Consider the following 26,329-nt stretch of genomic DNA (forward strand, 5'->3'; position numbering starts at 1 on the left):
ATGTTCCATATTATTAGCTATTACTAGCTGTTTTTTTTTTTTTTTTTTTTTTTTTTTCCAATATCCCACCCTGGAAAGGGGCATAAAATGGGGAGCGGTGGTTAAATTTTCTCCGCTCACGTGGGGAAGTCCTCCAAGGGGGCACCGCTTAAATAAACTTTAGAAGGCACGATGAATAAACATTGTTTATGCCACCTTAGCACAGTTGGTAATGCGTTTGATTCGTAATCAAAAGATCGTGGGTTCGACTCCCACAGGTGGCTAGCCTTTTTGATTGTTTGAGCAGCGACAAAGAAAAAAAAGAAAACGTGAGAGGAAGGGTGCCTTAAAATCGCGGTAAAGATGCATGCATAATATAGAAGGCATAAGGATTAGCATGTTTTTTTTATGTATATAATGCATGTGCCACATATGCCCCTTCTTAATCGCGAAAGGAGGAATGCAAAAAGAATGGGAAATCAATTGAAAGAATATCCCACTTATGCCAGCTTGTACCTTATCTGCAGGAAAACCCCTTCTGAGGTCACCCCAGTTGAATGCTTCCCTTTCTTCAAACTTTAAGCGTATGTTGGGTTATTTTTTTGTACGTGGCTACCTTGGGAGGGGCTCCTGCGTATAGCCAACTGAAATTGGTTCTTACCAAAGTGGCCATGTACAACCCCATAAGATAGATACCGCTTAGTTGGGGGGTTGTATGCCTTGCAGAGTTGCCACCCCCCTACCTGCATTCACCACCGTAGATGCGTAGCATATCTTCTCCTTTCCCGCTCATCATCCGCCTATCATTTCAAAATTCAGTAAGGACGGGGTAGAACGAGAGAGGTTATACACCCCTGTGTTGGTATGCACATAGTTGGGGGCGCCCCTTTTTTTTCCCCCCTCTATAAGGTACCCATTGCGAGGATATGACAATTCGTTTTGTTGGCGGCACCTCATATGTGGAAGAGGCGAGCCTGGTTAGGAGGCAGCGTCACTGTAAGGAGCAGAAAAGCAGCAGAGAAGCCGCACGCAGGTCCTGCCCTGCCCTGACCTCTCTCCATCTCCACCGCTTTCTCCCGTGTGCCCTGCGCACCATGGAAGTAACCCAAAGAGGCACAAAAATCGGCGCATTTCAAAAGAAGAACTAAAAATTTGATAAACGTATCAGTCACACAAATGTTCGATTGCTCCCGTGTTTAAAAAAATGGCCCCGTGGGGGTATATATAAACATGTGTGTATGGGGAGAACAACCAAGCATACAAAAAAAAGGAAGAAAAAAAAAGGTAACAAAAGTTGCGCGGGTGGGATGACAAACCGGTGGGAGGGTTACACTGACCTGACCACTCACCAGCTGCGCATCTCCACCCTCCGCGAGAAAAGTGCGCATTTATTTATATTCAAATCCCAACCCGTAGTGTAACAAAAAAAAAAAAAAAAAAAAAAAAAGGGGATATGGGAAAAAAAAACACAACGGGTAGGTGACACATACACACGTTTTATCACGGGAAGGGGACAAACTGGTCACATATATGGGGATAGTACCCCTATATATGTGGGTCCCCCACAAAACGTCAGTACTTATTGGTGTAGAGGAACTTCTCCAGATCTTTATAAATGGGAGAGTCCGGTCCATACGTTTTAATAATATTCTTTTTGGCCTTGTGAATTAAACTGAGGCCCTCCGACTTGAGGTCCAGGAAGAGGGCAAGTTTCCCAGTTAGGAAAATATAGTAGCCATAAATGGGGGAATATTTCCCATAAGAAACTTCTATCGATTTGAGGTACTGATTAGCAATGTTGTATGCTAACTTAAATTCTTGAAGCTGTATAGAAATGTACAGAATTTTTGCTCTCATCTTTTGTAGGGAATATCTAGTATGATGGTAAAAGGTGGTGAGGTAGTCAATTTTGGACTTTATTTTATTAAGTGATTGTAAAACGGACTTATTATCGTAGGTGTATTTTTCATTGAAGAGGGACTCCAAATGGGCTGTCTCTTTGACAGTTTCTTTTTCCTTTTCGAGCAAACTTTTTATAACATTATCATGCACTTCGTTTTTACAAATGGAGCATTTCCACACATGTTGTTCGTTTGCTTTTTTCAAAACAGGATAGGAATTTTTAAATTGACTTTTATTTACATAACAGCTTTTTCTTTCCAATTCGGATATCAAAATTAGCTCCATATGGTTAACATATTTTTTACAACTCTCCGATTGGGTACACACAAACTCTGTATTAAAAACATTTTGACATTCAGAAACGACGTTCACTTTACATAGCTTACATGTGCAGGTAAAAAAATACTGGTCCATGCAAATGGCTAGTCTCGTATTTTTATCAAATGCTATATCGACGTAGCTGATGGTTAGCTCTTCTCCAGGATATACATCCATCAACGTTCGAATGAACAACTTTTGGTTTTTAAATATAGTCACACAGTTACTTAAACATGAGTGGTTAAAATAGGGCACTGGTTTCTTGTAGAATCCCAATCCTGCTGGTTCTAACTCATTATCAATTATCTGCAAAGTGTTTTTAGAAATTTTTATAAACTTCTCGATGATATTCCTCAGTATACTTTCATTATCTTCAAAATTGGCAAAAATTTTTTTTTTTTTGCTCATCAGTGCTACTGCTACTATGTATGCTGGGTACTTAAAGTACTCATATTTTTCCTTTGGCAAATCTGCCACACTTCCACAGTATTCGTAAAAGTTAAAGTGACTTAGGTAGCTGTTAATTACCATGCGCATGATGATGGATGGGCAGAACTTATCAAAAATATTTGACTTAAATACTTCACATTCGTCTCTATGCAATTTCCAACCCCGTTCTAGACACACCTCACTACAGTACACTACATATTTGCAGTTGGGGCAATAGAAGCTTTTGCTAAATTTTTCAAAGCAGTAAAAACAGAGGTTCACCGTTTTGTAATCTGTTTTTTTATTTTCCGTATCGATGACTCTAGGGGCCATGTACTTCACACTTAGGGGGACGAATATTTCTGGGTGGGCCTCCACGATGCAGTACCCCGCTCGCATTTGACTCACTGCCACTACGCACTTCCCCTTATCCTCCTTGTAGTCCACTTTGTACATTTGACTCGGCGATGCGGGCATGGTGGGGGCGGCCTTTATGCTTCACTCCTTTGTGGTTATTTGTACCTCCGTCTGTGTGCGCGGGGGGAGGGAAGCAATCTTGCCGGTATGGTGCTCTCTGAGCGGTGCTCCCTACGATGCAGACTCTTGAAGTCCCACTCTGTTACCCACGCTGTTACCCACGCCGCTTCCCCCGACGCTGTGGCACTGCAAATAAACCTGCGGCGCGCTTCACTTGGCCTACCTTCGCAGTTGCTCACGGGGGGAGGGGCGAAGCTGACATCAGCTCGAACTCTGCATCGTACCAGCTCTTTCCGGAGTAGCCACTCGCGGCCGCGGCATGTAATCCCTGTGTTGCGACGGGCGCTCTCGTTGGAAAAAAAAAAAAGAGAACAGCACAGTACAGCAGAGAAGGGAAGAGACCCGAAGAGAAGCCACTCCTTTCGTAATTTTATGCTTGCTAATTTGCAAAGAAATGATCACAAAAAAAAGGGGTCACGAAAAAAAAAAAAAAAGGCGCCAGATACATAAAAGATTGCAATGATTAAAATGCTTTTACATTACAGGCATATGCGTATATGAGGAGGTGCTCCTCCAGGGACAGGAACTTCGCGAACTCTCAATTTGGCACTTCGGCTTGGCCATCCATATATGTCATGTACGTACTACCGCTTACTCAGAAATTCGCGTACTTTTATGAAAAGGAAAAAAAAAAGCCATTCCCTCGTCGCTAAGGGGAGATGCTTTGAAAAGCCCAAAGAAATGTAAAAAAAAAAAAAATAATAATATACCAAGTTGTGCGCACAGCAAAGGGGGGCCCCCGTTACATACTCCGCCGCTGCGTTAGAGGCAGTTTTTTTTTTTTCATTTCTTTTCTTTTTTTTTGTTGCGAAAAAAGAACCAAAATGATACATTTTTCCATTCGAGATTGCCCACATTTTTAGCAGCAAAGTTCGAACGTTCAGTCCTCACCAGTCAGCGTGCAACACTTCCCACTTTTAAAAGTGGGAGTGCACCATCAACGAGAATTCCCCGTTTTGTTCTACTCTGTTGCGGTGGATCTATGGTGGGGGAAATCCAGAGTGACGCTTGCTGAGGGGTGATGGAGGCTTATCACTTCGGCGGTGTCCCCTTTTGCATAAGCACACCGTCAGGAGGGATCGCCGCTTTGGAGTGGGCTCGTCCATTTATGTGGCCAACCGGTGTACCCTCATTGGGAAGGCTTTTCCCCACGGGACAGGGAAACCCAGGGGGATGCTACACCGTAGGGTGAATCTGCATACGTTCCGTGTACGTCAATATTTTTATAGGGGCACATTGGCACACCCATAACTAGGTACACTTCCAACCGGTCAGTTCTCCACCCAGATGTACCAACCGTAAGGGACCCACACACATATTTAAGAAATTAATCCCATGGGGGAACAAAATAGCGACCATTTCTCGTTTCATGCAAAGCGAATCAGGATAAGCAGAACGGAGTGGAGAGTTCCCAAGGGGGAAGGAGCAACATGCGCGTCCACGTGATTTATGTAGATTCATCCCTTCGTGGCATCTCTGCAAGGGGAGCAACTTGCCATTACAGCCCCAGGTAGATCCCACTCCTACCACGGCAACATGGCCATGCAGGCAAAACGACTGAATGCGCTCTTTTACGCACCGCTTGGAAGGAAGGCGCAGGGGATATTCAACTGGCCAATTGGCTTGCAGACGGAGAGGAGAAGAGGGAAGTTCCCCTACACAACAGCGTGCACGTTGATAGGTACCCCATCAAGGGGAAAACACGCCGAGGAAAACATCCCCATGGAGGAGCTGAAAAAATATTTATGTGTAGAAAAAATACATTCGGAAGATTTCAAAAAAATAATGAACAAATGTATGCAAGTGAATAAAGACAACGACATACGTATTGAAGATTTATTGCTCATTTTAATTTTGTTTACAAAATTTGTTCCCCATTTTAAGAAAATATGCGGAGATTCACTCCACGATGAAATTTGCCATAACATTTTTAGCAGTATAAAATTAAAGGCACATTATTTGTACACAAGCAAAATGCTCATCCACACGATGAACATTCTGACGAATTTACAATTTATTGACAACGCACTGGTTTCCGCGTTCACAAATAAATGCTCATATTTCATACAAAAAGAGGAATACGAAATTGAAGACTTGGTTCATTTTCTTTCCGTTTTTAGCAAAATTTATTTGTTGAAAAATGACCCTAAATTTGTGAAATTAAAAAGCTTCAATTGGGTGCTAATCAAAAATATATGCAATAAATTGACGTACAATTTTGACCGCTTTTTTTTAACCTACAGGGATTATGCGTACACACACAAGTTGAAAAAAAAAATTCATCAGCAGATTGAGCAGATTAAGCAGATTGAGCAGATTGAGCAGATTAAGCAGATTGAGCAGATTGAGCAGATTAAGCAGATTGAGCAGATTGAGCAGATTAGGAATATTCACTTGGAGGGGAAATCCTCCCGACTGCCTTCACATGGTAGTGCCAACGTTTTAAATAGGCTCGGCGCTGTTAACCCATGTGCCAAGCGGGTCAAACGTGGCAACTCTGAGCTTCAAGCGGGTGATGAGTTGGGAGGGGGGCTCCCCTGTTTTGACTCCTCCATACGGTTCGCCCAAAATTCTTCCGTCAATCAGCACTTGGGCGATGCCCCTTCAGCGATTGCCCCGTCTGCGGCTGCTCCTTTCCCAACGGTGGGCTCGCCGCCCAATCGAGCTACCCCCAATGAATTACCCAGTGACCTTTCCCAGCTAGGCTCCCCACAGGAGAGGCACTACCTGCTCGACACGCTTCTCAGCATCAGTAGAAGCCTCAGCGATTTGAAGTTTGCGCACATGGGGCTGCTAAACGAGGTGGCCAGCAGGTTGCAGAGCCACTTCGTGGAGGCGGCCCAGGAAGGGGTACAAATGCAATCTCGTGACGATGTTGATCATTCCCCATATGGCGAATTTGAGGAACGTAGCTATCCCCCCCCTGCAAGCAAAATTTTTTACATCATGCAGTGCCACCTCTACCTGCAAGTGGACCACCATATGCTCTACAAAAGCATCCTGAACACGTATAAGAACCACCTGCCCAAGGTGGGCAATTTGGTAGTTCTGTTCTTCCTGCTGGCAAAGAATAAGTTATTCCCCTCCAAGACCATCCACCTGTTTGATGCTCTGTTTAGGGAGAAGATAAGCCAAGGGCAGTTGGATGAGGGGGACCTGTCAACCCTTTTGCAGTCCTATGCGATGCACAACTACAGGGAGGGGTCCGTCATTCGGTTGATACTTTCGCGTTTACTGCCCAGCTGCGTTAGTCGAAATCGCGGCGTTAGCGGAGTTAGCGGCGTTCGCGGAGATGACGTCAATCACGCCAATCACGTCCATCAAGAAAGTTCCTGCTTTAATCCCGGCGAGGTTCCCCTTCCAAATGGTCGAAGTGTGCGAAGTGGCAAGTGGAGGCAGACCGCGAACTGTTGCGGGGGTGACCCAAACTGCAGCGGGGAAGATCCCCAGACATTCAGCCCCCGCGTGGACCTCCCCGGAAAGGTAAAAATACTCCACAGCTTGTTCAAGTTGGACGTATACGAAGAAGCACTTATCTGCGAAGTATCCAACGGGGTGAGCGAGGACAGCATAAATCATCTGGGCTATAAGGAGCTAGCCAAATTGCTGCTAGCCATGTGCTACTTCTCCGTAGATAATGCACATGCATACAATTTGATTATAAAAAATTTAATAAAATTTGACATCATTCTAGATAATGTGTACCTAACCCAGCTGAAGATATGCGAGCTGGCCCTTCGAACGAGACACGTCCCAAATGTCTATGACCGGTTGAACGAGGAGTGCAAAGAATATATGGCTTTCGTAAAAGCGAAAGAAAAAGGGCTAGAGTACCACATTAAGTCAGATTTGCAGAAAGAAATTAAGAACATCCTTTTGACCTTTAATTTGTGCCTGTCGGAGGAGGTACCCCTTGGACCATATGACGTCGACTTTGTGGAAGAAGACGAAACGTTTTTCCGCATTCCCAGAAATTGGCATCTTCGCAGGGATGGTCAGGCATTCCTCACCCCCGGGGGGGGAACACAGCATAGTGCCAATTATAATAAACATCCACCCCATCAGGGGGAGTCCGCCCCGATGGGCCACCCTCCAGAAGGTGACTCACCAAATGGAAACCCCCCCAAAAGAAGAACCAAATTAATCATTGAGGTAAACGGAGAACACCACTTCTACAAAAACAGCAAATCCTACACCGCGCTGTCGAAGCTCAAGCACAAGTTATTAAGCGACCTCGGCTACACGGTTGTTAACATACCGTATTTCGAGTGGGGGCAGCTAAAAAGCAACTTAGATAGAAAGGCCTACATTAAAAAATTAATTTCAGACAGCCTTACTTTTGAGGTGGTGAATGTTTTGCCACTTAACCAGAAGAGTGAACCGCTGGGGGGGGAAGAAATGGCAAAGGTCGCCTCAACCATTCGGCAGAGCAGACGAAGGACCGACTTTTTAAGCGGCATTGCCAAGTTGAGGGGGAAAAATAAGTTGGCCTTTTTAAAGAGGAAAGTTAAAAATGTCTAGCAGGGGGGTTGAAAATGAGAGGTGCGGCATAGCGCCGGTTTGAAGTTGCGCCAAGAGGGTGTGCTCTGGACGTATCGCATTTGTTCTGGGCTACTTGCCTTTTTTTTGTATTTCCCTCCTTTTTTTGTATTTTTCCCCTTTTTCTGTATCTACCTCCTTTTTTTTTGTGCTTTTTTTTCGTACCTTTCCGCAGCGCAACTTATTCATAAATGAAAAAGTTAGAAGGCCCAGTTGGTCTACTCAAAACAGAGGGGCTTCTCCTTCTCCGTCCGCAGATATGTGAACTTCATTCAAACCCACGCTGTTGTATTCTTTCCACGTGGGTTTTCCCTTTCCATATGGATAATAAGGAGCAACTCCTCAACTGCGTCTGTGTAGTTTAGGTTTCGAGGTACATAATGGGGAGAAGCGGCGGTGCTTGCGGTGATGGTGATGATGCGGGGGGAGTGCCATTAACTTCCCGCGAGTGCATATTTTTCTAGAGAGGTGCGCCGCGCCCATGTAGCGCACCTCTGACGGTAAAAAAAAAAAATGTGCACCTCCGCACATCCATACGGATGTGCATATGCACACTTCACCGCGCAGACGCTGGCGCGAGGGCTCAAAAATTGTCGATGTCCTCCTGGAAGTCCACGTCGTCCTCGGGGATCTTCTCCTCCGTCTGGTAGTTCTTGAAGGTGTTGTAGCCGTAGGTGTTCTTGTTGGACACGGTGCCCTCCAGGATGGGGCCGGCGTAGTTGGGGTGAATTCGCAGGATGGCATTATCCGGGTCCGCCTCATTAATCTCGGACAGCAACTTCATATCTTGGTTTATCAATCGGTGGATAATTTTCTTCAACTTGTAAATCCACTCATCCACATGTTCACTCGATTCAGCTTTGGCATACACTTGCAGGTAAGTCTCAATGAGCTGATCCTGCGTAATACTCTCACTATTATTGTTAAATTCGTATTCTTTAATGATTTCAAAAATGATGGCAGAAATGTACTGATATTCGCTAGCCTTTATGGTCATGACCTTTTTACTCTCCACTGGCTTATTTTCGCCATCTTCCGGCTGAATAATTTTGCTCGTTTTGCTATTCAAAAGGGAGTTGCTAACTTTGTCAAATTCTTCATCCAGATTTATTTCCTTTTCGTTTGAAATCTTTTTCATGGAGGCTTTAAAAATGGAGCAAGCTATTTCTACATGTTTTATATCTACAAAGTGGGAGAACTTTAGCTTGGCCACAGCTTCACTCAATCGGATGAGGGACTCTAACTGACGGACAGTCATCCTCATGGATCTCTGGGCACCTGGGGAGTATTCAATATTTCGGAAGGAAACATAGTAGTGTATCAATTTGTATTTCGCTTCATCTGTTAGTAGTGGCTTCACTCTTTTGCTTAGCTCTAGATAGACCTCCATTTTGACCGTATCTAACTTTCCTGCGTTTGCTCTGATGTGTTTTTCGGCTTCCTCTCCACAGTGCATAGAAACCAAGTGGTTGGCAATGCTGGTGTCTTTGTCAATGTCGATGCTGTCCAGCATTGTGTAGAAGAGATCAAATCTGGAGAGCAACGGTGCGGGGATGTTTACATTCTGAGCAAACGTTTTTAGCGTGTCGTATCTTCCATACTTAGGGTTACATGCTGCTAACACGGATGCTCTTGCATTTAGGGTTGCCTGGATACCCGCCTTGGTTATCGAAATGGTTTGCTGCTCCATAGCTTCGTGAATGGCCACTCTATCCTTTTCGTCCATTTTGTCAAATTCGTCAATGCAGCAGATGCCTTGGTCGGCGTACATCAATGCACCTGCTTCTAGGACTGTGTCTCCCTGGTCAGGGTCCCTATGCACTGCCGCTGTCAACCCCGCAGCAGTGGATCCCTTTCCAGAGGTGAAAATAGCTCTTGGGGCAAAACTTTCTACGTATTTTAATATTTCACTTTTGGCCGTTCCTGGGTCACCTACAATACACATATTTATGTCTCCTCTCAATTTGCAGTTCGAAGTGATTTTCTGCACCCCTCCCGTCATCATCAACAAAGCGCCTTTCTTTATTTCGATGTTTCCCCATATTTTGGGGGCTATACATTCGGCCAAAATGTCGATGGTGTTGGGGTGCATGGCAATATCTCTCAGCCATTTCAAATCATCGCAGTTTAGGATTTCCTCGCAATTGATATCCACCTGGGTCTGCTCATCGAAGGAGTTTTCCTTCTTCGAGTTATTTAACTTTTCAATTTGGCATGCATATATGCACAGCTTGTGATTTAAGTCTTGCACTCCCACTCCCTTTATCCCTGTTAGCCCCTGCGAAACTAGCGAATTTTCGTTTTTTTTTAAAATTTGCCTTGCCACACTACGAGGAATATCTCCCGGTTTCATCAACGTGGGGATGTCCGGCACAACAATGAGGCACCCCGTTACGATGATTCTATCCCCTGCATGCACCGAGTCGACGATATCATTGCGAAGAATCACATCCATGTTCCGAGGCATGGACCCTGGAGGGCTTTCCTGTGCAATTTCTTGCAAGCGAATTTTTTGCCAATCGACAAAGTAGGATTGCTCCAGAACGAGAGACCAATCGTACATATTGCTGCAGCTGGAGGAGGGGCACTTACTCGGTTGGGTATACCTAAATTGCTGCTTAACTCCGTTGATGATATTTCCACACTCGTTACATTTGAAGGCGGCTAATGTTAACTCTGGCCGTACGTCGGACGTTCGGGTTACTTGTCCTCTAACGCTAATCATCTCGCCAAGCATTTCACACCTTAAGCTTCGCAACGAATGGATGGGATTTTTTTTATTATAAAATCGGAGACATAACTTCCCTACTTCTTTTGTCTTGATCGGGTTAATAGACTCTGCTAGGGCTTGTACCTTCTGTTCGAAAATGTCCAAAATTCTGAGGAAGTGCCTCTTTATGTAAATGTACAGCTGACTGCCTATGTCGAATCGGTTCTTATCTGTTGGTTCCCACATCAGCACGTGTTTCATATCCACCACGAGGACTTTATTCCTGGAGTATGAGTTTTGCAAAATTGAAAAAAGTAGTAACACGTAATGAGCATCCTTGGCTATTTCGAGAGAGCTAGGGAAATTCAAATTTAAATTGTCTTTCCACACACTGTCATTATCCCCATCTTCATCATCTTCATTTTCTTCATCACTTTTTCTTTCGGAAAATGTTTTTAAAAATTTTTCAAATACCTTTGCCATATTTTCATCTTGAACGTAGGATGGTTCATCATCTTCCTCATCATCCTCTTCATCATCTTCTTCCGCTTCTCCTTCTTCCTCCTCTTGCATTACGTCATTTGTGCCCAGGTTGGAATTCTCATCATATTTTCTTTTCTTCTTTTGATAGCTAGACGCTTCGTTGTTTCCGAACACGCTGTGGGCGTCCAGCCCCGACAGTTCGCTTTCGTTGAACATGCCTGACATTTTGGTTGCCCTGTTTTCGTAGCGGGTGTGAGGGGGTTCACTTCTGTGTAGCGCTTTTTACCGCTGGGTCTTCCCCCCACGTGTGTGAGTTCCTGTGCGAACGGGCCAGCTACACCGTTACGTGTGCACTGCGAATACACACGATGTGCGGAGGGATGTCAGATTGGCTTCCTCCCCCCTCGGTGTAACTTTGCAGTATCTTCCCCGTATTGTGTGAAGTACGCTTTGGTTTCTCTGTTTTCCTGCTGAGCTGCGATTTGCTTGGCCTTCTTCAAATAGGCGAACTTTTCCTCCGCGCTCCCTCTTTCGAGCCAATTTACGCGCGCAACAATTTTTACCTTGTCACAATTGGGTTTTTCCCTTGGCAGTTTTGCCCTCCCTCAGAATATGCATACGCATGTACATGTATGTGAACGTATGTACATATGTACATATGTGTATTTTTTTTTTTTTTTTTTCCTCCCCGAAGAGATGCGCGCCTCCAAGTTTACTCTCCCCCGGGTGCGTATTTTTCCACGCGAACGTCGAAGGTCCAATTTCCGACGAAGCGCAATTGTGTACACGCATACGTACACATATGCGCATGCGATTGTTCAACTTAAGATCCTCCTTCGAAGCTACGCTAGGTGAACATGCCAGTGCGCTTTAAGCGAATACTGGGCCATTCCACTTTTCTTCCTTTTTTTGCGCATAAGTACGCAGGTGAAGCGAGCAGGAAAGTTTTTTTTTTTTTTTTTTTCCGCGCGGCTAACTAAAATTTAAAAAAAAAAAAAAAAAAAAAAAGAGCGATAGAGAGAGGGCCCAAAGGAAAGAGCTACACCACTCCGTGTACACACTTTGCGCCAATCACTTATGCAGTCACTATGAAGCCTTTCGCAGCTGCCTTTTTGGCTAAGTCGAACGATTGACTTTGCCAAAGGGTCCGGGCACCAACTGAGAGTCACTTGGCTGAATCGCTTAACCGCACTTGCTAATTAAAATGTTCATAGTTGAAAAAGTTGGGGCTTGAAAAAGACAAAAAAAAATGCAAACGCAAGGGAGTGCACAGGGGAGTGCTTATTGGAGTGCCAAAGGCATGCACGTGCGCACATATGCCCGCACGGGGGAAAAGGACGCCCAAAGGGGCACGCTGCTTGGCGCGCCTTCTTGTTCGTTTGCTCACCCATACTCCCATTTGGCTGCCCGTCAATCTCCAGTGGGGAAGCAGAATGGGCGGCAAAGGAAGCGCTATGCGCGCTATAATTCTTAAGAAGGTGGAAAAAATTCGACAAAAAAAAACTCCTTGAGATTATGCGCACGGTCGGTTCCTTCGGGATGAATGCCCAACTCGCTTTCGCAAACGCTGACTCTTACATGCATCGCATGGGATGGGCAGAAAGTCATTTGGGGGAGACCTCCACACGTGCATGTTCTGTGGAGGGGTGCACGTAACACAGGTGCGCGCGTCGTCCTTGTGCGGCGTGAGCACCCCGATTAAAGAGAAGACACGTGACCGCTTCGTACGCCTTATGGTTGGCGGCACTTAATGGAAACGCGGGCAGTGAAAAAGAGAAAAATAAAATGAACATGTCAACAAACGTTACGCATCGCGGGAAAAACACACCTCCACATTGGCAAACAGGATAGGTGTGGTAACCAAGCGTGGAGTGCACCTGGTGAACCCCTTTCTGTCCCCCAATCATGTGGGGGTTTAAAAAAGGCTTTTCTTCCTCCAGTGGAAAATGTCCCCATGCTCGTCATCAAGCTGGAAAGTATTGGCATTTCTCTTTTCTTGCTTCTTTTCCTTCTTCCTTCCTTTCTTCCTTCCTTTTTTCCCTTCTTTCTGCTCCTCTTTCCTTTGTGCACAGTTCAGGCCGTCCATTTCTGCGGCCCCCCGGCTGGTCGACTTCCTCACAATTTCATTCAAAATTTGTTCCTTGTCGTCAAACTTATCATCATACAGGTAATCGATGTAGCTGTTCTTCTTCTCCTCGTACACCTTTTCCATCGTTTTAAACTCCAGCAAAATGTTCTTTTTCTGTTTTTTAATTTCCCCAATCTTTTGGTTTATCTTAGACAGCGAAATATTTTCTCTCACGAGAATGTCCTTTTCTTTATCGTCGAAAAATCCCCTGGGCAAATTTTCATATTCGTTTGTCTTTTTCCCCTCGTCCCGGTTCTCATCCGCTCGCTTCCTACTTGGCGTGTTTCCAAATATGTGTGCAATTTTCCCATCAGCTTCCTTCATGCCCCTTTTTAACTTTAACAGGTCGTAAATTTCGTCAATGTTAAAATGGCTGTCATGATCATTCCCCTCTTCATCGTCTCTTCCCTTTTCCATTTTTTTTTTTTTTTTTCGAAATTGGTTCAATTCTTCAAGTACTTCTACCTCTCTCTCTTCACTTTCTTCCTTCTCCTCATCATATTTGTCTCCTAAAATGTATTTTTTTTTTTCCACCAAAATTTTGTGTAAGTAGTCCAATTCTTCGTAGTAAGCCGTGTCTAGCAGTTTGTAGTTTGTCAAATCTTCTAAATTGGTAGTGAATAGGTTCATAATGGGGTCTCCTTGTTCTCCCTCTCCATCGGATTGATCTACATTTCCTCTTGATATGTCCCTTCTGTGGGTTCTTTCCCCTCCTTTGGAGGTACCCCCCTCATCGTTTTCTTCATCATCCAAATGGTACTCCCCCTCCTGGAGCAACTTCCTTTTTTTTTTTATTTGCCTGTGAAATTTTTCATTTTCCACCAGCTCTGCACTTCCAAGAATGTCCTCCGTAATTTCGTACGTTTCGATCACTTCAACATTTGGTTCGTTTTTTAAGTCAAATTGGTTTTCACTTTGCTTCCCTATGGGAGGGGTTCCATCGTCTATCTCCTTCGATGAGGCACACCTGTCATTTGATATTTCATTCTCTTCGCTAAACCCATAGTGGAGAGGTACCCTATTGACTGCTTCCCCTTCGGAAGAGGGCTCACTTTGATCTGCTTTTCTCTTCCCACCAGGGGATCCTTCCATAGGAGGGGTACCCCTCTTGCTGTTCTTTTCACTGCTACTATGATTTAAGGTCACTATGGAGTCGAAAAAATCTGCAGGCAGGTCGACCTGAACATTTTTTTCACCCCCCCCCTTTTTGGAAGCTCCTTCTGAATTTTCGCTTTGCTCCTCATTGCTATAGTCCAAAAAGGCATCCCTAAAATTGTTGTTTTTATTTAGCCTGTTTAGTGGAGCAGTTGGTTCGGCGAAGTGCACCCTTTTATCGATTTTACTGTCACTTGTTTTTTGCCTAGTCACTTGTTCACTGTTGGCCCTGTCGCCGGATGGTTTTCTCCCCTGGCCAACCTCACCCAACTGTTCTTCTACATCGTTGTACTTTTGCGTAACGCTACCATGTTCGGAGTTATTTTGAATTTTTAAAAAGAGCCTGTCCTGTTGCTCGCTCTCTGTGTAATAGTTCCCCGGGAGGTCTTTCCCAATCGGGGGATCTTCCCCCCCTACTGGTTGCTTCACCCTTTCCGCTTTTTTCCTTTCCTCCCTAAGCAACTTCCTTCTCTCCTTCTCCTGCTTGATGAGGTCCTTAATGTTGGCACTCATCCTGTCATTCTTCTCTTCGTCGGGGAGGGCGTGCTACCGGTCGGCGCAAGTCACATGAGGGAAGGGGGGGAGTCATTCCAGGGGCTGAGCGGGACGAACGCAAAAGAAAACACAAAAAAGAAGAAAACAAAAAGGAAAAAAACAACAAATGCGAAACTGCGAAGCGATGAATCGATCAACACGCCGCTTAACGCTTTTCCAAAAGGGGAAAAAGGCCCTTTCGAAGGCAACAATTTACGAACGCGTAGCTTCATTCAGAGGGGGGGATAAAGTGGAAAATGCTCCCTACCGGGGTGGGCACCTTCCGTATGTATAATAATACTTATTTTTTCCCCTTCTCTTGGCAGATCATTGCAAAGCTTCATTTATTTATGTGCTAAGATGAGTTGCAAAAGGGAATGACGTGCATTCGCCCGCGCTAGAGATGCATATGGTTTGCCAATTCTGTTGGAAAATCCCAAAAGGTGCTAGCATATTTTTTACGAGCGGAAAAAGGACGAAAAAAAGGTATTTTTTTTTTTTTTTTTTTTTCATACGTGTAGAATTCCCCTCTACTTTGACATAACGTTCGCTGTTCGCGTTAATTTCTTTCCTCGTCTTTCCACCCGGTGACGTGTAAAGGGTGCGAATAATTTTCCATTCAGAGTGGCTAAAATTGCAAGTCTGGTGTTTTAAAAAGTGCGTGGTGACATGGCAGAGAGAGGATGGGAAAGGCACCGTTCGCTCGTTTGCCCCTTTACCCGTTTGCTCTTTTTTTTCCACCCTCAGGGAGAAGGCCTACTCACGAACGCAGCAAAGTATACTTAACCTGTGTGTCTGTTTTTGGCAGTATACACCATCTGTTGTGATTTCCCCCCCTGGGTATAGTTGCACGTTTTTCCTTTTTCCATGACACTGCTTGCGTCCTATTTCTACTTCTTCAACTGTCAATTTGTTGTTCGTTCGCGGGGGTGAGGACAGCTACGTATGCTCACCATGCAAATGTTTTTTTTGCCTTGTCAGGGGGAATATTTTTTTTTTTTTTTTTTTTTCGTATTGCTTCGTTTCGCTCTGTTTTGTTCCCCTTTATGTTTTTCCCTTTTTCCACATTGTTTTTTTTTTATCCAATTTTCCGCTTTTTTTTTTTTTGCTCAATTTTGGAATTTTTTTTTTTTCCACATCCCTTCCACAAGCTTATTTACCCCTATTTTTTTTGCAACTGGTCAGGCAACACAACGTAGTGTTATCCTACCAGATTGCGCAATTTTTTCGGCAAAGTGAGATATGAACTTGGTTAACTGACAGAAACGTGCAAGACGCGGCGATTTGGCAACATATGTTTGCACGCCCACGTGAGTAGCACTTGTCTGGGGGGTTACCATCGTTGAGGAATTTTCCATCCGAAGCGGAACTTTATATTTTTTTTTATTTTTTTCTTTTTTTCTTTTTTGCGAGTCAAGCGGACGCGCCTCTTAACTTTAGCCGCCCAATCGCCGAGATGGAGAAGATCTACCTGAAGGTGTTCGAACTGACGGGGCTGAAGGAAGACGAGACGGGAAAGTACTACGTAAAAGTGTACTGGAAGAACAAAAAGTACAAAACGGCAATGCAGGAAGATGGGTACTATTTTTTTAATGAAAATTTCCTCATACCAGTAGAGCACGTAGCGGATGAAAAAAACGAAATCCTCTCGATCGAAGTGTGGCTTAGCTCATTATTTAATACCAAAGTTGCCTACACCTTTTTTACGTTAGATTTTATAAGAAAGGAAAAAACGGTGAAGCAAAAGGTGAAGCTAATTGACATATTAAGGAGCTGCACTTTGGAGTTATCTCTAAATATAGTACGGGACCAAATGGACGTAACTTTTTTTAACGTTAAAGAAATATATCAGCATAAGACGGACCAGGAGATAAGAGACGCCATTTCGATGCACCGCACTGAACAGGAAGTTCTTCGAGCGTTCCGAAGTGAATACGCGCGCAGAGTTAATTCACTTCCCCTAGTGGTGCCTCCACAGGGGAATCATTGGGCAGGGCAGGGTGCTCCTACAAACCAGTGGACACAGCAGAGTGCTTCTTCAAACCAGTGGGAAGGACATTTTGCACACTCCCCAAATGGGCACGTTCAAAGGGATGCCCCTCGAAAGGACAACATGCACCCCCCCCCTGGAGCGGAATCACACATGTACGCGTCAACCGCGTATGTGCCCATGACCCCCGCGACGGGCATGACGAATAGTCACTACCACTACACCCCAGTGGACCACCAAAAGGAATTACCCTGTGCAGGCGGGAAAATCCCCCTTTCTGCGCCCAGCCAGCTGAATAGTGGAACCGTTCTGGCCAGTCACTCTGCACACCATGCAGGTATGCACATCAACACGAGGGTAAGTAACCCCAGCGAGAAATATAACTTATGTAAACCTCACCCAGTGGATAATTTTTACGGAGGGGACAACCAAACAAACCAAGTTCCCTACCAAAGCGGCATATATAACATCGGTGCAGCGTCGCCCTACTCAGACAGAATCCTGCACCGCTCACATGGAAACAAAAAAAAGGCACTTCTCATCGGAATAAACTATTACGGTTCTAGGGAAGAATTAAGTGGCTGCACAAACGACACCCTTAGAATGATGAACCTGCTAATTTCAAAATATAATTTTCACGACTCTCCAACAAGTATGGTTAGATTGATAGACAACGAAAGTAACCCTAATTATAGGCCTACGAGAAAGAATATTTTATCTGCCCTAAATTGGCTCACGAAGGATAATCAGCCTGGGGATGTTTTTTTCTTCCTATACTCTGGACATGGGTCCCAACAAAAGGACTACACGTATTTGGAAGATGATGGGTATAATGAGACCATTCTTCCTTGTGATCATAAAACGGAGGGACAGATCATCGATGACGAATTGCACAGGTTCTTGGTTCAGCCTCTAAACGATGGGGTTAAATTGATTGCCGTGATGGACTGCTGCAATGCGGGTAGTTGTATCGATTTGGCTTATAAATACAAACTGAAGTCTAAAAAATGGAAGGAGGTGAAAAACCCCTTCCACGTGGTGTGCGATGTTAGCCAATTCAGTGGGTGCAAAGATATGGAGTTTTCGCGCGAAATTGACACGGGGAAACATGCCCCCGGAGGGGCACTCGTCACGGCGATGATTCACGTTTTGGGGGCAAGCGAGGCGGCTCAGGGGTTGCCCCTCGGTGTGCCGCTTAACCCCAACGCACTCACGTACGACCACCTACTGCAAAACGTGAGCAGCTACATCAAGAGCTACCACGACCAGAAAATTGTTTTCATGGCTTCGCAAAAATTCGACCTCGACCGCGTCTTCGACTTCGACCACATCCTCAGGAATAAAAATGGCAATTTGGGGCAAAACGTGAACAAGCTCGTGCAGAAAAATAAGAAGACCAAGAAGAGCAAGGAGAGCAAGAAGAACAAACACGACTTCTTCTCCTTCTTCTGAGCGGGGCGCGGCTGCCAGCGGGCTGAAGGCGCATGCATGCTGTGCAGGTAGATGTGTACGTGCAAGGGGGACCCACGTGGACAGCCTCGCCAGGTTTGCAGTTGTAATTTTTTGGCCCACCTAGGTTCGCAATTGTACCTTTTTTTACCACATAGGTTTGCAATTGTAATTTTTTTTCCCATTTTGGGGCTAACTCGCCTTTTTTTTTCTTTTTTTTCATCCCCTGCATGCTCGCCAGTCCACTTCAAATTGGCAACTTCCAATTTACTGAGAATTAAAAATATAGCAATTTTTTCCACCGTCACTGGGGAGGCACATTTGGCAGCTCCACAACTGGCCTGCATTTTGTGCCAAAGAGCTTCGCCCCCCGTTGTGCGAATATCGTGGGGAGCGCGCAGGAGGGCAAAAAAAAAAAAAAAAAAAAATTCATACTAACGTGTGCTGTTCGACATGCATGTGTTTATCAAGCTAACTTCGTTTCGTTCCATTTGGTCTTTTTTTTTTTTTCACTCGGCTGGCCCAAATGCGAAGTAGGTTTATTTTTTTGGCCCAGGTCCAACAGCCCCGCTGATCCTTTTTTTTTTTTTTTTTCCCTCTCCCGCACGAAGTTGACCACGTTGGTGCGCTTTTCTCCTTCGTCTTTTGGGTCCACCTGATCAGCTCATCATATTATCACGTGGTGGAGGCAGTTCACCCACCAGCCTTCAAGCCTATCTGCTCATGGGTTACGCGAAAAAAGGGTGTCAGTTCATCCCCAGCTCAAATGGCAACGCGTGTGCGGCTACGAAATGGGCACGGTTACCTAGTTGCAAAAAGGAGAGCTGGTCCAAGCGGCGACGACACAGCTGTGCTGACTTCGCCATGCGGAGAGAAAAATAAGCACACAAATGAGTGCACGGATGGGCGAATGGACAAACGTGTAAGCGAATGGACAAACGTATAAGCTGATGAGCGAACGTATAAGCTAATAACCGATCGAACGAATGAACGAACTTTTCCGAAAGCGCAGACACGTCTTTTTTCAACTTGGACACTTTTTTTTTCTCTCGTTTTTACACCCACGCGTAAAGGGGGGTAACTATTAATGAGCGAATCTTTTAAAGTACTTTTTTCACGCCTCGAAGTTTGCCTCTCTCCACAGTTGGGGTAACCTCCTCCATGTTGTGAGGAACGCCTGAGCAGGGGAGTTTTCCATAAGTGTGAATGCCCATCCGCCGACCAGTCCGCTTGCCATAAGTGTAAATCACGTCGCCGACCAGTCCGCTTGCTAAACGTGTGAGTGCCCATCCGCTTGCTACACGTGTGAGTGCCCATCCGCTTGCTACACGTGTGAGTGCCCATCCGCTTGCTACACGTGTTAATGCCCCCCCCAAGCTTGGCACATGCTGCGACTGCCCCTCAGCTGTGCGTGCTACCCCACCATGCCGAGCCCCTCGAACGAACTGCTCATCCTGCACTTCGTCATCCACGACGTGTACAACCGGAAGGAAAACGGAATTTCTCTGCATGAAAAGCCGTACATCAAGTTTTACTGGAAAAATATCAAGTACAAAAATTATTTAAAATTCTTTTCAGATGAAATCAACTGGTTTTGCGAATTCTTCCTCCCATACCAAAATGGAGATTATATAGAAAATTTGATAATGCAAATATGGGCGAGTAGCTACTTGAGCAGGAAAAGAAAGTTGGCATATAATTATATTAACATAAATGATGTGGAGAGGAATGGGAAAATAAATGGGAAGACAGAACTGATTGGAAAGAGAAAAGGACTGAAAGTGATTTACAGCCTCCAAATTATTTCCTACGCCTTGTATAAGTTTATGAAAAATACCCAACTGTTTATTCTAAGCAAAATATCCATTTATAAAATGATGCAGATACATAGGGAGAATCAGAGGGATCCTTGTCGGGAGCAGGAAAACTTGTTTGACAAATATATTTCGTCCCTATTTCAAAAGGAAAATTACCAACGGAAAAACACTGCCTTGCGCTTGAAGACGGTTAGGCAGGGGCATAACCCTAAAAATGTCATCAGCATCAACGATGTGCACACGCCCATCAGGTTGAAAATGAAGAAGAAACAAGGGGGGGGTGCACCAAACGATTCGCTCGTGTCACCTCTGGTGCAGAAGGGCCTCCACGCGAAAAGGCCAACAGCGAAAAATGGCCAAAAGGTTCAGGCGAAATGTGGGAAGGTGCGCGAACGGGTCAAGGCGAAGAAGGCTGACCAGGGGGACGAAGTCAGGCAGATCAGGCCGAAGGCTAAGGGGGGCGTGCGCCGAAAGGAGAAGCAGGACTTACCAGCAAAGAAGGCGGGCCAATTGTCAGCAAAAGTGACGAAGGAATTGCACACAAAGGGGATGAACGATTTGGCATCAAAGGGGATAAGCGATTTGCCATCAAAGGGGATAAGCGATTTGCCATCAAAGGGGATAAACGATTTGCCATCCAAAGAGACAGACGCACCCCCCTCACAAGAGATGGCCCCTCTGCGCTCAAACACCATGAAGGTTTTACGCGCAAAGGCGATGGACGAACTGTGTGCACGGGCGAAGGAAAAGTTGCGCCAAAAAAACACAGAAGAGGTACTCCCACGGGAAATAAAAACGACCACGGCAGATACAACGGAAGTGGAAGATTTACTGCAGATGCATGACGACGCACGGGTCACTTCCGAAATAAAAAAGAAACTCGCCCCGTTGCGTGGAAACCCAAGTTGCATGAAAAAAAATTCCTTTTTCGACGTCGGCTATAAAATACATAAGTCCACGCCGAAAAAAATTGTCAAGTTCTGCAGCCTTAAATTCGCCAAGCTGTACGATGGGGATGAGTTGGCGGAGGAGAGGAAGGAGGAGGAAGCTGCTGCTGGAAAGCTCGCCATTCTGGATGACGTGATATAGCGGTTGAGCTGCTAACGGCACAGGACAGTGGCGTCCCCAAATGTACGAATGGGCGCCAAACGGGATAGGCAAAAATGTACATCCACGTTGCGTCCGCACCATAACGCGGAAAATATCGAGCGGGGGGATATTCAGCTTCGCTGCGAAGATGGCTTCCCCTTAATTTTTTTTTCTTTTCTCTTTCAAATAGTTTAATTTTTTCCTGTTCATTTTTCGTTTACAAATTTTTTTAAAAGTTTTTTTTTTTTCCACAACTTGCGCGCAACTCAAATGGAGGGAAAATTGCGAATTGGCTAAAATAAGTCCCGTTGTCGCCTTGCTGCTATATTTTTTTTTTTTTTTTTGTATACGTAGAGGTTGGTTTGATGTGCCCACCCCGTTTGGTCGCGCCATCCGGTTGGGGAGGAAGAATCCCGTACTTGGAAATTTTTTAACAACCGAAAGGTACTGCGCCCGGTTAAGGGAAAATGATGCATAAAACAAATGAGCGAAAAATACGCATGTACATTTATGTAGAAAGCCGGGTAAGAAAATATGCCCCACGTTTTTTTTATATATACTGACATACGTGCGTACCTGCTGCAATTTTTTTACTTTTTTAACTTGGGGGTCCCCAATTTGTTCAAACTTCGTCGCCTTACAAATTATGATTATAACCCTTTTTGAGGATTATTGGACGAACGAACGTACTTCCCATTGTGTCAACTCGCCGCGCTGTTTTTATTTATTCATTTGCTTCCTTTTGCCCTCCATTTGAATGTACCAAAGGGAAAAAAAAACTGCCGCAATTAATGGCCCTTTCGAACTTTTAAAACAAAAAAATGAGCAATAAAAGGGCTAAAAATAAACAGCTAAAGAGAAAGAATGACGCGGGTGCGAGGAAGCAGAAATTTGTCAAGTTTAGAAGAATAAAGAAGATTAAATTTAAAGACGAAAAGAAAGTGTTCCTTCCGAATGAGGACAAGGAAACGAAAGTGAAGGTAAGGCGCAAAAGTGAGAGCTGCTATTTTATTTTCTATTTTTTTTTGTGCCCCCGTGTTAGACCACCATTTTGTGAAAAAAATGATGAAGCGCGTGTCATATGGCACGTCCGGCAAAATTGGCCAAGCGGCACGTCCCTGCGCGGTGTTTTACTTATGTACATATAAGGGGTGGCAGAATGGACGCCTGCGTGCCTTTGTTCCGCATTTGTAATGGTGTCCCTCCCCCAGCTATAACACAATTTGAGGGGCGTTGCTCGCTGCGAGGAGCCATTCCTCTAACCTGTGCTGCTTCCCCATTCAGCTGCCCTGCACCACTTCCCCGTACCGCTGATCCACCCCGCGCAACCGCGCCCTTTTCGCCCCCCCGCGCAGACCCCATCGAAAAGAAAACTTCGCACCTTATACAAGAAAAAGGAGTTCAAAAAAAAACGGGACAACCAGACAAATGAATATCTAACCTTGAAGAAAGAGCTGACCGCTCAGACATTCGATGAGCAGAGACGTTGCCTGTTTGCCATCCGAAATAACGTCGAGTGTATTTCCTCCTCCCCCAGTGAAGTCCTTCAGGTATAGCCACACCCCGTACATGTGCGAGTGCGTAATGTATGACCGCATTTTTGCAAAAAAAAAGAAAAAAAAAAAGAAAACCTTTTGTAAATGCTCACCTGGCTCACTCTTGAGTAACAAAAAAGGAGTATTCCCCCGTGTAGACTCCCACGCGGCGTTTCCGATGGATGCACAACGGGTCATGCGTCCGCACCAGTTAGCAATGCATTGGGAAATTTCTCAAATTTGCAACTTTGCAACTTGGCAAAATTTCTCCTTTTTTTCCACCCCCACTTCCCAGAAACTCAAACTGACGGAGAAGTACCACGGCGTGCTCCTCATCAACACGAAGGCAAACATGAAAAAGCTATTCCTGGTGAAGCAGTACGTATGTTATGGGTACATACAAAAGTACACCCTGTACAGTTTGATGGAAAAAAAATTATTTTTAAAAGACGGGAACGAAATAAAACGATGTGACTCCAATAAAATTGTAGAAAAGCTTTTTAGCAAAAATGGGATTTATTCCTTTCCCTCATTTTGCGAATATATATTTGAATGCAAAAGTAACGCGGACCAAATGATGAAGGAACAGATCGTTCCCTTTAACTTCTCCTACTTAATTAGCGAAATGACGTTCGATTTTCTGCAATTTAAAAATGAGCTTGCCGGATTTGTCAAGGAGGGAATTAACGAAATTCTGGAGAAGATAATTTGACCACGCCGCACCATAGGGATCAGTGTTTGCTTAAGTAGGTAGGTGGGGAGGGGTGTATGAGAAGGGTACTCTCACCGTCTGCAGCACCGTCACCTCCATCACTACTCCCCCACCACGTGTGTGCAAAATGCTCGCCTGTAGGATGACTGAACTGTCACCTTCACCATTTGACACTCCTTTTTTTTAAAGTTAACTTTTTTTTTTTTTTTAATTAAACCCACATAAAAAATGAAATAAGCCAAAAATGAAACAGTACAATTGTGCAGCAACAGGGGGGAGGAAAAACTCACAACAACACGGTGTAGCATCATATGAGAGGGACAAACCCTTTCCAAGGCCAAGGACGAATATGAAAGTTGGCCTCCCACATAGTGAACATGAGGTGTGCTGCCCCTAAAAAGTTCCCTCCCCCAGATTGCAGCGCGGACAATACTTAGGTTTATTACCGTGCGAGTGAGTGCCCACGGTGGGACACGCGGGAGGAAGAAAAAAAAAAAAAAAAAGTCTGCGCAACTTAACCGCGTTGGAAAAGAATTGTGTACGGCCTGATTCGAAGCTACAATTAGGGAGATCCCCATTCGAACGATTCGTCCCATGGGCGTGTTGGCCTACCGGCCGCACCACAGTTGCAGCTACCACTGCCGCCGCTTCCCCCCTGCAGTCACTTCTTCATAATGGTGTTGTTCCGGTTGGCCCCGATTCCAATCCACACGATGGGCGAGCCCACGTACTTCTCTATCGCCAAGACGTATTTCCGAGCATTCTCGGGCAGCTCCTCAAACGATTCGCAGTTGGATATGTCTTCCTCCCAGCCTTCGAATTGTTCATACACAGGTTCGTAGTGCTCCGGCGCGTCCTCGTCCACGGGGTAGCACCCCTTCTGCAGCAGTTCGCCTGTCAGGGGGGAAAAAAAATAAAAAAAAAAAATATACACATATATATACATACATAGCAAAATACGCCACGTGTGCACCTTTAAAGCGGTTCATTTTTTCTCAAAGGATACGAATGAACAGACTGGTGGGGGTTGCACATAACTGCGGGGAATCTCCCCCACACAGTAGAAGTACCCCCTTATGTCATAGGGCGAGCCACACATGCAGCATGGCGTACCCCCCCGGGACGCACCTGTAGCCTTGCTGCGGTAACCGACGCAGAGGGAAATCTCCTTCAGGCCAGACAGAACGTCCAGCTTGGTCAAATTGATGATGTCAATCGAGTTGATGCACTTGACGTAGAGTAACATGGGGATGTCTAGCCACCCACATCTTCTGGGCCGCTTAGTAGTTGTGCCATACTCGTAGCCCTTCTCCCGAAGATAATCGCCAATTTCGTTGGTCAGCTCAGTCATGAAGGGGCCACAGCCAACCCTCGTCAAGTAACTCTTAACGACTCCTACGGTCAAATTTAACTTCTTGTGGTTTATCCCAAGGCCTGAAAAAATACCCCCAACAGTTGTGCAGCTGCTCGTTACGTAAGGGTACGTACCAAAGTCTATGTCCAGCATGGCGGCATTAGCTCCCTCAATTAGAATCTTCTTCTTCTCATTCAGCTGATTATTCATAAAAGAAATTACGTCAATGATTCTATCCTTCAGCAACAAGTGGTATTGGTAGAAGGCCTCCAGTTCTTCCTCCTTATTATAGTCACTTATGTTATATAGCTCCATTAGGTTATCTATCAATTTTACGTAGAGGCTTTTAAAGTGCTCGAAATTTTTTAATGATCCTAGTCGTATGCCTACTCTGGAGACTTTGGTGGAATAACATGGGCCGATTCCTCTCTTGGTGGTGCCTATCTGTTTTCCTTCTTTCAGTTTTTTGTTCTCTTGCATTGAGTCTATCGTCTGATGGATGTCGAACAGGATGTGGGACTTGTCCGAGAGGTACAATCTATCGATGATATTTCCCCCTATGGAGTTTATTTCATCTATTAGGGACTTCACATGCACCACCATTCCGTTGCCCAACACGCAGATATTATTTTCGTAGAGAATTCCACAGGGCAACAAATGCAGGGCGTACTTCTTATCATTCACGGAGATCGTATGCCCTGCGTTGGACCCTCCGTTGAACCTGCACGTGATGTCCGAGTGCTTGGACAGGATGTCGATGATCTTCCCCTTCCCTTCGTCTCCCCACTGCGAGCCCAGGATCGCCACCACGTTTCCCTGGCCCACATCCTGGATGTCGTGCTGGAAGATGTTCATCTTGGGGCTGTGTGTGTGGGGCGGTTAGCCGCTTACTCGTTACGCCGGTAAGCAGCTATACCGTTATGCGGTTACGCTGTTACGCGGCTATGCCGCTATACCGCTACACCGATGGGGCGCGCAGATGGCCTAGGGCTGCCACACCTACCTAGAGACGTCGATTCGACTCACCTCACCGGAAGAGCGATTCAAAACGTCTCACCCGTAGAAAAAAAAATTATCTTTTCTAGCAGCACAAACAGCTCAGGGGTGGAAAAAGGATCTACTTGTAGGATAGCTGTTTCGTCGTGCTAACAAGCTCAGCTGATCCTTACATGTGAGAGCTTCCGCACCCTACCCAAAAAAAAAAAGGGCACTCCTTTTGGTACCTAAATTGTACACTCACTGAGTGAATAACTGGCTCAAGCGCATTCGTTTATTCTTCTATTCGTTTCTATTTTGTGTGACTCTATTTACGCCAACATGTTAAAATTAAAAAAAAAAAAAAAAAAAAATTTGCCGCAATTTCGTTAGCGCGAATTTAGTTATTCTATCACGCGCATCCGTGGGAGGCATGCAGAAGGGGAGAAAAAAATAGCGAAAGGGATTTCCTTCTTTCTTTCATTCATTCTTTCATTTTTTCTTTTTTTTTTTCTCCTTAATTCATTGTTAGCTCTTCCAATCGATTGTGCTGCTTTCACACTTAGCATGCCTAAATGTCGTGAAAAATAAATTCAAATTGTGGAGACTCCTCCCAAAGCCATGGGCAACACTCGCAGCGACGTGCACAGCGGTATTCATATTTAGGATGAACGCAGAGAGGTACGTGCGAAAT

At 45.1% G+C, this 26,329-nt stretch overlaps 8 protein-coding genes across 8 annotated transcripts; 4 read left to right on the forward strand and 4 right to left on the reverse strand.

Annotated features, from left to right (window-relative positions):
* Nucleotides 1-1,551: 1,551 nt before the first annotated feature.
* Nucleotides 1,552-3,772, reverse strand: PVX_114745 (hypothetical protein, conserved; the record flags this gene model as incomplete). The annotated part of the gene is made up of 1 exon (XM_001616287.1): nt 1,552-3,772. Exon 1 carries the CDS (start codon nt 3,103-3,105, stop codon nt 1,552-1,554), a length of 1,554 nt encoding a protein of 517 aa, XP_001616337.1. The 5' UTR covers nt 3,106-3,772.
* Nucleotides 3,773-4,701: 929 nt separating this feature from the next.
* PVX_114740 (hypothetical protein, conserved) lies at nt 4,702-7,686 on the forward strand (the record flags this gene model as incomplete). Its single annotated transcript, XM_001616286.1, has 1 exon — nt 4,702-7,686. One exon carries the CDS (start codon nt 4,702-4,704, stop codon nt 7,684-7,686), a length of 2,985 nt encoding a protein of 994 aa, XP_001616336.1.
* Nucleotides 7,687-8,287: 601 nt separating this feature from the next.
* On the reverse strand, nt 8,288-11,812 carry PVX_114735 (DNA replication licensing factor MCM6, putative; the record flags this gene model as incomplete). Its single annotated transcript, XM_001616285.1, has 1 exon — nt 8,288-11,812. The coding sequence occupies exon 1, from the start codon at nt 11,120-11,122 to the stop codon at nt 8,288-8,290; it is 2,835 nt and encodes a 944-aa protein (XP_001616335.1). The 5' UTR covers nt 11,123-11,812.
* A 1,000-nt stretch (nt 11,813-12,812) lies between these two features.
* On the reverse strand, nt 12,813-15,229 carry PVX_114730 (hypothetical protein, conserved; the record flags this gene model as incomplete). The annotated part of the gene is made up of 1 exon (XM_001616284.1): nt 12,813-15,229. Exon 1 carries the CDS (start codon nt 14,691-14,693, stop codon nt 12,813-12,815), a length of 1,881 nt encoding a protein of 626 aa, XP_001616334.1. The 5' UTR covers nt 14,694-15,229.
* Nucleotides 15,230-16,170: 941 nt separating this feature from the next.
* Nucleotides 16,171-18,156, forward strand: PVX_114725 (hypothetical protein, conserved; the record flags this gene model as incomplete). The annotated part of the gene is made up of 2 exons (XM_001616283.1): nt 16,171-16,642; nt 16,847-18,156. The coding sequence occupies 2 exons, from the start codon at nt 16,171-16,173 to the stop codon at nt 18,154-18,156; spliced, it is 1,782 nt and encodes a 593-aa protein (XP_001616333.1).
* A 1,421-nt stretch (nt 18,157-19,577) lies between these two features.
* Nucleotides 19,578-21,059, forward strand: PVX_114720 (hypothetical protein, conserved; the record flags this gene model as incomplete). Its single annotated transcript, XM_001616282.1, has 1 exon — nt 19,578-21,059. One exon carries the CDS (start codon nt 19,578-19,580, stop codon nt 21,057-21,059), a length of 1,482 nt encoding a protein of 493 aa, XP_001616332.1.
* A 453-nt stretch (nt 21,060-21,512) lies between these two features.
* On the forward strand, nt 21,513-23,546 carry PVX_114715 (60s ribosomal protein L7, putative). The gene is made up of 3 exons (XM_001616281.1): nt 21,513-22,039; nt 22,415-22,609; nt 22,890-23,546. The coding sequence occupies exons 1-3, from the start codon at nt 21,881-21,883 to the stop codon at nt 23,304-23,306; spliced, it is 771 nt and encodes a 256-aa protein (XP_001616331.1). The 5' UTR covers nt 21,513-21,880; the 3' UTR covers nt 23,307-23,546.
* A 421-nt stretch (nt 23,547-23,967) lies between these two features.
* Nucleotides 23,968-25,978, reverse strand: PVX_114710 (adenylosuccinate synthetase, putative; the record flags this gene model as incomplete). Its single annotated transcript, XM_001616280.1, has 2 exons — nt 24,435-25,978; nt 23,968-24,200 (listed from the first exon to the last, which is right to left on the reverse strand). The coding sequence occupies exons 1-2, from the start codon at nt 25,513-25,515 to the stop codon at nt 23,968-23,970; spliced, it is 1,314 nt and encodes a 437-aa protein (XP_001616330.1). The 5' UTR covers nt 25,516-25,978.
* Between the last annotated feature and the right edge of the window lie 351 nt (nt 25,979-26,329).

The sequence above is a fragment of the Plasmodium vivax genome, chromosome 11 (genome assembly GCF_000002415.2).
Source record: "Plasmodium vivax chromosome 11, whole genome shotgun sequence".
Taxonomy (NCBI): domain Eukaryota; phylum Apicomplexa; class Aconoidasida; order Haemosporida; family Plasmodiidae; genus Plasmodium; species Plasmodium vivax.